General features: G+C 28.1%; 1 protein-coding gene across 3 annotated transcripts in view; it reads left to right on the top strand.

The window, feature by feature from the left end:
* Positions 1 to 12,433, top strand: part of LOC107455184 (BTB/POZ domain-containing protein KCTD3) — a 46,169-nt gene extending 33,736 nt beyond the window's left edge. For all 3 annotated transcript variants that reach the window (XM_043039774.2, XM_071183015.1, XM_043039775.2), the window contains exons 13-18: positions 795 to 965; positions 3,228 to 3,383; positions 4,130 to 4,226; positions 7,354 to 7,486; positions 9,242 to 9,290; positions 10,648 to 12,433. In XM_043039774.2, coding sequence (XP_042895708.1) covers positions 795 to 965; positions 3,228 to 3,383; positions 4,130 to 4,226; positions 7,354 to 7,486; positions 9,242 to 9,290; positions 10,648 to 10,868 — 827 coding nt within the window. In that variant the 3' untranslated portion in view covers positions 10,869 to 12,433. The remainder of the gene's footprint in view (positions 1 to 794; positions 966 to 3,227; positions 3,384 to 4,129; positions 4,227 to 7,353; positions 7,487 to 9,241; positions 9,291 to 10,647) is intronic.
* Positions 12,434 to 13,415: the final 982 nt, after the last annotated feature.

Genomic DNA, 13,415 nt, shown 5'->3' with positions numbered 1-13,415 from the left:
TGGTTTTTTTGTTTTGCAAATCTACAGGAATGTAATTTTGTTTACAGAATGGCCACCTGGAATTGGAAATTTTTTCTTCTTCACTTTTGTTTATTTTGTATATTGTAACTTCAAATTATTTTAATCATTTGACTTTCACAAAACAATAAAATTGTTATTTAGTTTGAAACTACCTAACAAAAACACATGCAGGGCCATATGCAATCTCTATATTAGACTCACTGTAAGGCTTTGCTGCATCTTATCTTTTGTTTCGAGCTCAATTCGTCCCCTGACTAAATTTTCTTCTTTATGCGCTGTACACTAGCTCCAATCTTTGTGATATTTCACGGTTTGAAAATATTTTGGCATTCACGAGGACTTTTACTTCAGCTTTTTTTTTACACGGTGGAAGATCGTCATCTTTACCCACGTTGAAAATGTTCCAATTGATTATTTATAGTCTGCACACAAAATAAAGAAATTACTGTGTAGTATGAAACTGCTAAACAAATAACCAAAGCGCATAAAGCCGCAGAAACGCGTCTGCAACTGACGCTTGCGAGAATGCGACTGAAAGCCTTTTGCACTTGATTGCGTTCGTATATCAGTTGGTTAACATTGTAATGTAATAAATGCAAGTTTAAATATAAAAGTATGGCATATAAACTCTTGCAAAATATTTAATTATTAAAAAACTACAGTGCAGTTGATTATTTATACAGTCTAATAATTTGACTAAGCAATATCTTATTTGGATTGAAACTGAACCTAAAAATAAATGTAACTCACAAAATATTTATCTTTTGTTTTAGGTCTTTGTGGTAACTGGATTGAAATAGCATATGGCACCAGTTCAGGAACAGTTCGTGTTATTGTTCAGCATCCAGAAACTGTTGGTCATGGACCGCAACTGTTTCAAACTTTTACAGTTCACAGAAGTCCTGTCACTAAAGTTGTACTCTCTGAAAAATTTCTTATATCAGGTTTGTACTAACTATGCAAAATATTTTTGTGATTTTTATTAAAGAAAAAAATGGAAGTTTCTACTGCTGTGTTCAATAATTTTCACTGACCCTCTAGAATTAATTTTGAAAATGTAATATTTTTGCACAATATGTAAAAATGTATTGATTTATCAGGAGTTAAATTTTTGAGCCTTTTGATGGATTTAAGTCTTTTAAAAAAATTAAGATAGCATGAGATAGAGATTGATAACAATCGAAAACATTAAATGACAATAAAAAAGACCATAACTCAAGCTTTCAATTAATTATTACTAAATAAATTTTATTTATTTTTTAATTATGTGCCTTACCAAAGGAATTACCTTTGTAATTAATTACTTAAGTATTAGCTTTAACAAAATATTTTTTTTCTAAAAGTATTAATTCTTTTTTTTTTATTTTTAAATTGGATGAAATAAAAAATAAATTTGAAAAAAAAAATTTATATACGAGAAAAATTAAGGTAAATTAGGTCTGATTTTTACTAAGTTGATTTAAAAAGCTAAATATTTTATATTTTATGTTAGATTTTGTTGCCAATTTGATTACTTTTTACTTGATTTGGGATTCACCTATTTTTATTTTAAAAGTTTGTCTTATTTTTTTTCTCCATATTTCACCTTTGTTACTTATACTTTTTCCTACACTTAAGGCCCTTTCCTACTTCTCCTATGGATTTCTTCTTTTTGTTCTGTTGTTTGTTACTTTCAGCCTATCTCACTAATAAAGATAGGACCTTTCTTTGNGTCTTTTAAAAAAAATGAAGATGGCATGAGATAGAGATTGATAACAATCGAAAACATTAAATGATAATAAAAAAGACCATAACTCAAGCTTTCAATTAATTATTACTAAATAAATTTTATTTATTTTTTAATTATGTGCCTTACCAAAGGAATTACCTTTGTAATTAATTACTTAAGTATTAGCTTTAACAAAATAATTTTTTTCTAAAAGTATTAAGTCTTTTTTTTTTTTTTTAAATTGGATGAAATAAAAAATAAATTTAAAAAAAAAAAACTTTATATACGAGAAAAATTAAGATAAATTAGGTCTGATTTTTACTAAGTTGATTTAAAAAGCTAAATATTTTATGTCAGATTTTGTTGCCAATTTGATTACTTTTTACTTGATTTGGGATTCACCTATTTTTATTTTAAAAGTTTGTCTTATTTTTTCTCTCCATATTTCACCTTTGTTACTTATACTTTTTCCTACACTTAAGGCCCTTTCCTTCTTCTCTTATGGATTTCTTCTTTTTGTTCTGTTGTTTGTTACTTTCAGCCTATCTCACTAATAAAGATAGGACCTTTCTTTGCTTTTTCCCAGCCAGAAATTTCAACTTGTTTTAATGCCCCCTAATTAAGCCTGGATAACCCTCTTTTTCTTTTTCCATCTAGTACCTAATGTTATTGCTATTAGTGTTTTATTTTGTAATCTTCTGGTATTCAAAGGCCTTGGTGGAGCCAACTCTTGCTCTATGCTATAATTTCTTCTATGGATTTTGTTTGGGAGTTTTTCAAAAATATTTATATTTGATGTCTTATAAGGCCAGAAAACTTAAAAAATAAATTTTAAGCATTTGTTTTAACCCACTGCAACTTGATAAGGTCAATCTTTTTCAGAGTTTGTCAACAAAAAAAAAAACTTACTAAACAAGAATCATTTAAAATATTTTGAATCTATTTATTTGTTTTAATATTTTCTCCTATTTCCATATTTGACCTTTTTAACCATGCAAACCTCTGCACCAAATGGTGCAGAGGTTTGCATGGTTGCTGGAGGAGTTTTTAATGGTCTCTCTTAAAGGTTTTCTTCAATACAGAGTCTGTGGAAAAAAGGGGTAAAAAAAAAGAAGAAATCAAAGGTGGTCTTTCCTGGAGATTTCACTATATTAAATTTTATTATATTTTAACAGTACTCTATGTAATTATAAAATAAGGTTTAACTATACCCAGTAACGTAAAATAATGAAAAAGTACAGCTATTTTCAAATTTCTTAAAAAATTCATAAAATTTATTTTTCTTTCCAATTGCTGCTTTTTTTTTATAAAATTTAAAAACGGTATATAAAATAGGTTCGAAATTAATTGTAACATTATTCAAACTAGAATGTTATCATAAACTATTTAAAAATTGTTTTAATATTTGATATTTCTCTTTGAAAAAGAGTTTTTTTTTCTTACTTTGACTTGTTAAAAAATAACTTTTTACTGATAATTTTCTTATTTTGTGTATTAGTATGTTCTGAATATAATCATGCAAGGACATGGAGTGTGACGAGATTCCGTGGAATGATATCAACTCAGCCTGGATCTACGCCTTTGGCTTCCTTTAAAGTTATATCATTGGAAGATTTGGAGCCCAATTTTTCTTACAGCACTGCTAACGACAGTGGTGAGTGTGTCTCTATAATACTATCATAGCTGCCAATTCTACTGGATTTTGCCAGTTTCTCCTGGTTTACTGGTTTAATTAAAATTCTCTTGGTTTTTGTATATTTTAGAAAATTCCCTAAAATTGATTGTTTCCTAAAAAAAATTCTTATTGAAATAGAATTTTTGTACGGATTATTGCTTGCTTGCTTGAATATTTAAATAAGTAATTGTAATATATAATGAAGCAAACCTTGTTTATAGAAATTAGTTCAAAACTTTTTTTGTTCTAAAATGTTAAGTTTATTTTTATTCTGAACTCTTTTTTTTTAAAAATTAATTACTATCTTTGATGAATTAAATGTCTATTAATAGTCAAAATTATGAGTATACATGATACGTAACATTTCAAGTATGTTTAATGTCAATCATAACTGGAAAATCTTATGTCTATTAATGTCTATTAATAGTCAAAATGTCTATTAATAGTCAAAATTATGAGTATACATGATACGTAACATTTCAAGTATGTTTAATGTCAATCATAACTGGAAAATCTTGCAATTTTTTTATTTTGATGACTATAAAAAACCCTAAAATTCCTTATGTGTAAAATATTTAGTACATTATGCAATAATTATCATGAAATTTATATTGTTTCGTAAAATCTCCTGGGTTTTTTCCTATCCATGTTGGCAGCTATAAACTATTGTAATTTAAATTTAGATAAAAGATTTTATTTCTGATTAAGTACAATTAATTTTACAGGTCCTTATGGAGAGCAAGATGATGAACAAGTCTTCATTCAAAAAGTTGTTCCAGAAACTGATCAACTTTATGTTCGCTATGCTTCCACCGGAAAACGGTATGAACCGCCATCATTAATATCAGGATCAGCCCAACCCTCTTTGACACCCCAAGCAAAGAAAAACTCAGAAAACAAAAAAGATTTGCATTAATATATTTGCTTGCCTAAATAGGGTTGCCAATCCACAGCGGGAATAGAGAAAACCTGGAAAACATGGGGAATTTAAATACAGTAGAGAACCATTTATCCGGTATCCAGATAACCGGGAAACCAGAAAACCGGGGGAAATTTTGCTCAGTTTTCCAGCCATTTTAAACTAGAACGATTATGAAAAAGAAGCGGAAATTGGACTCGTCCTTGAAGTTGAGTGGAAGGAAATGTAAGGAAGGGGAGAATTCTCCCCCCCCCCCACGTTTAAACAGAGAAACGTCATTTCCTCTGTGACTTTGAAGATCGAGAGGAGGCACAAAAGGGAGGAATGTTTTATTTTCTCCTTTAGGCTGTCAATCAAACTCAAGGATGTGGCATGTTGATTTCGTTTTCTGTTTGATTTACGAGGGGGGTGGGAAATGCATTGCATGCACATCAGTGAACAGAAAATGAAAGAGAAAAATATATTTATCTATTTGACATAGATTAATAAAAATAAAAACTTTTTCTTTTGAACAAATTCTGATTCTTTGGAAGTGCGGGATCATTTGCAACTTTTTCTTGATGTGGAATCACATCTGCTGTAATTAAAAATCGTGTTTTTATCAACAAAAAAATAAATAAATAAAAGGAGAATTGTTTATTAATTTAAACATAGTATTATTTTATGAAGCAGATTACAGTTTTGTTTTTCTGATTCCACTACGTTTGATTTTTTTTTTATTTTCACGATAAATTTTGCACTCAATAAATTCTTTTTATTCATAAATTTTATCATTAGTTTTTTTTTAAAAATTCCTTTGATCTTGCCTTGCTTTTTTAACTATCATTTTGGTTCAATAATTTTCAAGTGTTTTTATTTAGATTAATAGACTTAGACTTAGAGGTTGGGCAGCTCTGACGAGCAAGGCACATCGACCAGAGGTCTATTGTACCCAAACCCTAGTTGCGATTAGCAAGAAAGCACTATAGCTGAAATAAAGTTCAGCAAGCACCTTACAGGAACATCTTGCAGTTCCCAGGCATTGACGCAATGCTGTCCTAGATGCTCAAATCTTTGAGCAGAATAGACATCACATCATTTTCCGGGGCCCTGAACCTGCGCTGGGAATTTCTCCCTCCTCATTTAGGACAACCATTTTCAAGCTCTTCGGGAAGATTGCCCATGAGCAATGGCGCACTGCTGGCGGTCAGAGACAAGCTAAGGAGCTGAATCGAGACTGTCCTAGTGTACGTTAAAAGGAGCTCTTAAAGCTTAATAGAAACAGTATAAGGAAGATCGTAGGTCTTTTTACTGGTCACTGTATCCTCAGGAGACACCTAAACATTATGGGAATAGAATCCAATTCTCTATGTCGAGGATGTCATCTAGAAGAAGAGACATCACGACACATACTTTGTGATTTAGATTAATAAGTTTTCCTTTTATTTTTTGTCCCCCCTCCCCCCGCCCTTGTATGATTAGGTATGAAATATATTGCGTTATTTAATCATTGGTTTTGTTTATATTAGTTAATTTAAGAATTTTAATTATTTTAAAAAAATAAATATAAGAATTTTGTGTTTTTTAAACTTGTTTTTCTTATCTAAACTTGAAATTTTTTTTATTCTTTTAAATGTTATTTTTCTACCATTTTTTTTTCTTTTTAAATTTAGGAGTGCTTTTCTTTTTTTCTCTTACTTTATGCGTTACACATTTTCCTTGTAATTCGGGTTCGATAAAACATTGACTAACGACACTTTTTGGTCGATTCAGAAAACCGGGAAATTCAGGCATCGGGGATAGCGATGGTCCCGAGCATCCCGGATAATTGGTTCTCTACTGTATCACCTAAAATAACAGGGAAAAAGCAGGGAATAGTGATTTTTTTTTTGTGCTCGAAGAATTCCACTGGATTATGATCATTACAATATATTTTTAAATAAGTCATAAACTTAAAATTTTCATCCTTTTTCTCAGGTGTCTCATGACAATTTCCTAGGTCCACTTTGGTCACACTGGTAGTTAAAATTGAAGATTAAAACTCCGAAAAAATTCCTGAAGTAAATTTTATTTAAAGCAATGGAAAAAATGTTTTTGCGAATTATATTTATCTTTCTTAAAAATTAAAAATAAAAGAATTTTTTTAAAAAAAATTTCTAGAAAAACTGAAAATCTTTTATCAGCATAAAGCAGGATTTTTAAGATTTCCAACAAGTGGATTTTCTTCACACATGTGAAGGTGTCAAATCGATCATTAAAAATGAAATATTCCACTCAATATAAATGAGATTTAAAGATCTTTGGCTACTGCACTTAAATTTTTGCCTCTTTATAAAACCTGTTTGTGTCTTAGTATTACTCTGCCAACTATTACAGATGATTTAACCTTACTCAAGTCCACTCATGTTATATCTATATGAATAAACACATTTCTTACTCTTTGCCGTAGTACGCCGTGGTTTCGGAAGTAACCAAGCCTGTATAAAAAGCCAGTTTTAAAATCAGAAGATTCTAGCACTACCACCTCCCTTGAAAATAACTTCACCTTAAAACAGCTTCATTAAATAAAAGAGCGAAGATCAAAAAGTTGCAGTCCTTCTGCATGTTTAATGGCAAAGCAATAACGATACATTTATATTCCATAAAGTTGAGTTGTGCACAACAAAAAAAATTATAATTTCTATGGAAACAACTTAACATTTTTAATGATCACTATCAATTTTAGCTATCAGTGATCTAACTATCAATAATGTGTATCTTTAAATCTTCAAGTCTATTGAAACCCAATATAAAATACTAATCAATGGATCTATTACATGATTTAAAATTACAGAAATAGAGTCTAAAGTGATGGCATATTTTTTAGTTTGATCTGTGTTTCGTCATCATAATTTTGAATGTTACAAATTTTCTTTTTTAATCTAATTTCACTTTAGTAAAATCACTGGAGAATGGAAATAAGAAATTTCTTCTTAACAGTTTTATTTCTTTTTGTGTTCATCTTTGCTACAAATACTTTAGTTTTAAATGCTTAATTGATTTAATTTTTAGGATCTGCATCATAAAATCAGTTGATAATTCATCTATAACAGCATTTTGTGTTCACGAGTGTGAGGGTTCAAATAGAATGGGTTCAAGGCCTAGACGTTACATATTTACTGGTCACAGCAATGGAGCTATACAGGTATATAAAATTTGTCAATCTAAGAATAGCCAGTGCTGTAGCTGGTGTGGAACTTAGTTCCCCGAAATGTTATTTGTTGTAGTAAAAAAAAAAAAAAAAAATTTTTGAAAATCATTTCAAATCAATTTTCTTTCCTTTTTCATTCTTTTTCTTATTTATATTTCGTTTATTCAAAGAAAGTTAGTTTTTGTGTCTGCTTTTGTAACATAAAATATAGTCTGTACTAATTAATTAGCATATTTGATTTGTGGTCATTCCCGCGAGCCATTAAGATTAAGTTCTAGAATGTGAAGCTACAATCATTAGACATGGTGCATATCGTTTTTAAAAAGTGCTTAAAGGTGCTTATTTTTGATTTTCGTTTTTTAAAGGCCCTTAAAGATGCTTTTTCATTGCAAGTTTTTAAAAAGTGCTTAATTTTCCTTTTTCGAAAATGAGTTTTTTTTTCTTTAACCATGTCGATTTTCGCTACGTATTATGCAAAAGTGTGTTTTTTATATTGTTCTATTCAAAATTGCTCACAAATTATTCAACCGCAATCTATTTCGGCGTACCATCGGACCATAGCGTATAAAAACGCCAATCACTTTACATGTTTGATGAAATACTTACAAGTCCGCTTGTGCATCTACTGAACTGAGTTCTGTGAGATTATTGCACTCACATGTGCAACTCTGCTGCATTTTACAAGATATTCTCAAATTCCATCCTCTGAACCGAAAAACCTCTCGATCTTTTTATAATGGCTAATGTATTTAAAAAAAAGTTCTTTGTCAGAAACTAATTATTTTATCACGGTCATGTAAAGTTTTTGAAAATTATTTTGCATTTTGTTAAAGTATAGAGAGTGCTTAAAAAGTACTTGAAAGGTGATTATTTTTTGTTGAATGATTTGGCTGCGCACCCTGTTATTAAATAGTTGGCTGCATTATTATCAAAAATTCTAGATGTAAGTTGTTAGATTAAAGTTTAAAAGTCATGGTGAGTTAAATCATATTGTGTGTTTAAAAGGATTAGAACTAGGTGTCCCTTCCTTCATCATCCATATTTCATTTACACTTTAATTATGTATTTCAACGATACTTGAAAATCACATTCTAAACCGAGAATTCGTAGAATTTCTATATCAACACAATTATAAATTGAAGTGTTCATAGTCACAACAATTTAAATTTCTTTATTCTATCAAAAGTTTGTGAAATATAAATACCAAAAAAATTTGAGAAAATGATTAAAAAGCATACACACATTTCACTCCTGTGTTAATTATGAAGCATCATTAAATACTTTAGAGCATAAAAGAAAAATCCTCATTGTTCCTTAAGTAAATGCAAAAAAAATTTCACTATATGTGTAGTTGAAAAATATTAAATAATCCTCATTATTTGATGAATAAATAAAAAAAAGTTTCACTACATGCATGTTTGAAAAATGTTAATCCTTATGACATGACAAGTAAGAAAAGCTCCATTATGAAAGTGTTTGATGATTGGATTTTTTGAAAAATATTAAGCTGATGTATGTATGGGTTAAAGCAATCATAGACCATCTTTGCTTTTCTAATTTTCTTTATTTTTAAAAAAAAACAAAAAAAAAACACCTTGTTAATTTTTGGCCATTACTTTAGGGAGACACGTTAATTATTTTATCCATAAAGTTGTAAGATCATTTAAATTTTCATTAATATAAATTTTTTATTGTTAGTTTATTTTATTTTGCTGTAATTTTTGAGTACATATTTTTTCAACTTTACAGATGTGGGACCTTACTACTGCTTTGGATCTTGCATCTAAAGGAGACCAAAGTAAGTTTTTTTTCTTCTTCCATTTAATGTTAAAAGTAAAGTAGAATTTTGTGAAAATCTTTGGCTATATTTCGGGTTATTAATTTTTTATTTATCAAAAAAGTGGAATCAGAAATGTATCACTTGGTAAAAAGAGAACATAAAAACATGTTTACCCATAAATAAATATGTATTTTTGCGAATGAATTAAAATTTTTTTTTCCTTTATGCATGAATGAAACACGTTTTAAGAATTCCTCTTTTATGTAAGGAAAAATATTTGACTTTATTTCGTCCCTCTGAGTTTCTAATTGAAGAAATTTATAATACCTAGCACTCGTTTAAACTATTCATATCCTCTGCATCTTAATATGCCGCTAAAAAAATGTTTTCTAATTAATAAATTTTTTTCACTTTTACAACTTTTAATTTAGATAAAATAAAAATCATTCCACGAGAAATCTTAAAGCCTTTAACTATTTTAAAATTGAATTTCTATCAATACACTTTTGAATTATAACTTCATTTTCGATAAAAAATTAATATTTTTATGAAATTTCTTGACTGGTTAATGCAAACTTTATTATTGTTATTATTAATTGTTATTATTTTTAAATATATTTTTCATTACTAATTTAAAAAAAAAAAATTTGCTTGGTTTCAGACTAGAATTAACCGATTCAAATGCGTAACAGGTCAAATAAAACATAAAGTGAATAATTTTTTTAAAAACAAATTTAATGTTAGAATTATGAATGGTTGACCATGTAAAACTAAGCGTTTGGAGGTTAAAATTCGTCAGAAGACTTCCAGGTTACTACTTCCAATTGACTTTTACCTCTAAGCTCCAAAAAAATGCACCATCTACTACTATTATTATACTGGTAGTGTTTTCTATATAGCACATTCTCTCAATCTAATTTTCAACAAAATAAACAACAAATACATTCGGAAGACTCCGCAAGCTACCTAAAAAATAACAAACAGCGCTAATTTACACAAATATAGCTAAATAAGGGATAACATTAAAAACAGGGCTAGCTTTACACTTTATTTATGCTGTGATATTAATTTTGTTAAATTTGTTTTAGGCTCGCGTCATGTTAGAATTTATAAATTACAGGAAACTCTTATGAATAGTAAAATTAAAGCATACATTTAAGCATAAATCACAATAATAAAACCTAACTTTCCAAAATATTAAGCCTGTTTAAGTCTGAATTTCTTCCGATTTTAGGAAGCTTGTTATTTTTTATTCAGTCAACTATCCGTACTTTTAACAATTTTGGAATTACTTCAAAGTTATAAAAAATCTTATAACATGCTTTCTTAAAATATTTTGTTTCTTCAACTAATTTGGAATCTTTTTTTTTTTTAGGTTGTAATTTTACTGGTGGACCTTCCTCTCATGAAATGATTCGTCTTTTGGATCAGTGTGATCTCACTAATTCCCACTGCTCAACGCCATGTGTCAGCCCTTCTATTGCGACTCTTGAAGCAAATTCCAAACTGAAAGCTTCTAACGTAGCTTTTTTGAATCATCAAATTAAACTTTTTCCAGAATCCACTCAATCAGATGATAGAGTATTAAATACATGAAAATTAATCTTTTTTAAATAAAAACCAAGCTATAAATTATTTTTATAAACATTGTATTATTTGCTGCCGGCTGTTATTGAATGAAAAGGTAAAAAAGGCATTTGAGAATGTAAAAAAAGTGTGTTAACATGTCGAGTGATATTTTACGAAACTCAAATTGCAAATCATAGCTGCCAACTTTTTGTGATTCTTGAGGTTTTTGAAATAGTAATAATTTTTTTTTTTTTAGTTTTTGAGGATTATGTCTAACTTTTGCCAGCATTATCATTGGCTCTCATATATGTATAATTTGAATATTATATTTATTAGGGTGGTTAAAAGCATTTTAAATCACATTTGAACAAAAGATGAAATAAAAAAAATCATATACTTTGCTACCAATAGAAAAAATCTCTCTCAAAAATCAACACCTTTGCATTATAATTCATAGCGGAAGTTATGTTGAATGATATCTTGAAACATTCAAATTGCTGATCATGTTATAATTCATAATGGAAGTACAAGTTTAGTGGTTTTATTAAACACTAAATTAAACATATAGTAATTGGCAGTAAATATAGAACATTGATTAAAAGAGCAAATTGTTTAAAATAAAGAGCGGCAGTTTTCAATGAAAAAAAAAAAGAGCAGCTTCGTGATTCTATTCTTTTCCAACTTATTTTATCAAATTTACTGAACTGAGAGTTTCTAGTAATTTTAAAGGAATCAGACAAATTTTTTAGACACTTGAAAAATTCAGGAAAATTCTCAATTTCTGTAAAAACTAAAATACTTGGCAACTGAACTTTTTTGTATAATTTTTTTTAAAATCTAAATAAATTTTTGAATTGTAAATCTTTAATTTATATAAAATTTTTTTTAATGGAAGTGTAAATAAAAATTAATGTTTAAGCATGTTTTTTTTTTTTTTTTTTTTTTTAGTTTTTTNTTTTTTTTTTTTTTTTTTTAATTGTGTGGTTGATTTTATATCACTAAATATTTTGATTGCTTGTAAATTTAAGAATACACAGTAAGACCTGTTTATCTTTGGTCAAGTACAAAATTGACAAAAAAAAAAAACAAAAAAAAACGATTTCACTTTTCGTAAGTTGACTGCATCTCTAAAGAGATCATTAAATTGTTTCCCCACCCACTGGTTGCCAAATTACAGAAGTTTCATTCGAGCATTGCGAAAAAAAATTATGAGCATAAAAGTCGAGGATTCAGAACTTTGCCAGACACTCCCTAAAATCTCACTGTTCTTCGACTGAACTCATCAAGAGGCCTCGTTTTGATATTGTACTAGTTACAGTATCCCTTTGTAGAATGTTTTATACTGTGATGAAGTTTTTTTATATAATTTATATCTTTGATATTTTGTTTTATTTATTCTTTTTCTTAAGTTACTCGAACGCATTTTTCCCATTGCCTTGCAATTTTTTTTTCCTCGAACAGGAAAAGATATTTTGTAAAAGTGGTTGATCTGTGTTAACTTCTCAATAAGTGTGTGTTAAGAGATTTATTATGTTTTATGTTTGTCCATATTAATTATTCAATAATTTTAATAAAGTATACATAAAACCTTTTGCATGTTTGTTTCATTATCATATTCCAGGCACATTTGAATTAGTGAAACACTTTAATTAAAAATATTTTAGAATAATTTTAAAAATTTTTAAGTTTTTATTATTAAGTAACAAACTATGTTGAGAGCTTAAACAATATAATTGTTGAAAAAATTATTCCAATTAAGAATTCAATAAGTTATAACATTTTGTTAGCAGTTGATAAAACACATATGTCACCTTTTACAGTCTTTATCAGTATTTTAAAGAGTGTGGGAACACTGTTTAGCTACATAGGGATGTGGTTTGGACTAAGTCTTGTTTCCATCTGCTATTTTGTTGTATCTATTTGCCTTTTAATTTATCATCCCATAATCGAAATGATAAAAAAGTAAATAAAATAAACATTTTATTTTTATAAAAGTGTTCATTGTTTAGTTTTTTTTTAGCCAAATATTTACAACTTGGAAAAAAAAAGTACTATACATTTCACGTTAAGAGAAAAGTTTAATATCTGCTTCAGATATTAACACAACACATTTTTAATAAAATAACATTTATTGTTAGTGTGTAAGTAAATCTAGATTTCAGTTTATGTTTTTTTGTTGAGTGTAACAAAGACAAATTGTCTGATTTAGAGCTATGATATGAAAAATTAAAAGAAGGAATCTAAGCATTTTTTAAAGATTTTATCTGCTGTAGAACGAATACCTTTTCAAAAGCATACCTTTTCTTCCTGCAGCATAATAAGTTACTTATTGAAACTGAGTTAAGTCAACTCTAATAGAATGAATCACCAATATAGTTTTAAAAAATTGGCTAAAAACTAAATTTAGAGATAACAAATTTACTGTACCAAATTGCATTGTTAATAAATAAATCTAGAATTGAAATCAAATATGTCATTAAATTGAAACAAAATAAGCATAACTAAAACTAATTCCTGCCAAAACAGTGATAATCTGTCGTCATCAACCATCTGATTTAAATTTTCAATCTTATT

The sequence above is a fragment of the Parasteatoda tepidariorum genome, chromosome 7 (assembly GCF_043381705.1).
Source record: "Parasteatoda tepidariorum isolate YZ-2023 chromosome 7, CAS_Ptep_4.0, whole genome shotgun sequence".
Classification (NCBI taxonomy): Eukaryota; Metazoa; Arthropoda; class Arachnida; order Araneae; family Theridiidae; genus Parasteatoda; species Parasteatoda tepidariorum.
The sequence above is the reverse complement of the archived record's forward strand: the minus strand, read 5'-3'. Positions and strand labels throughout refer to the sequence as shown.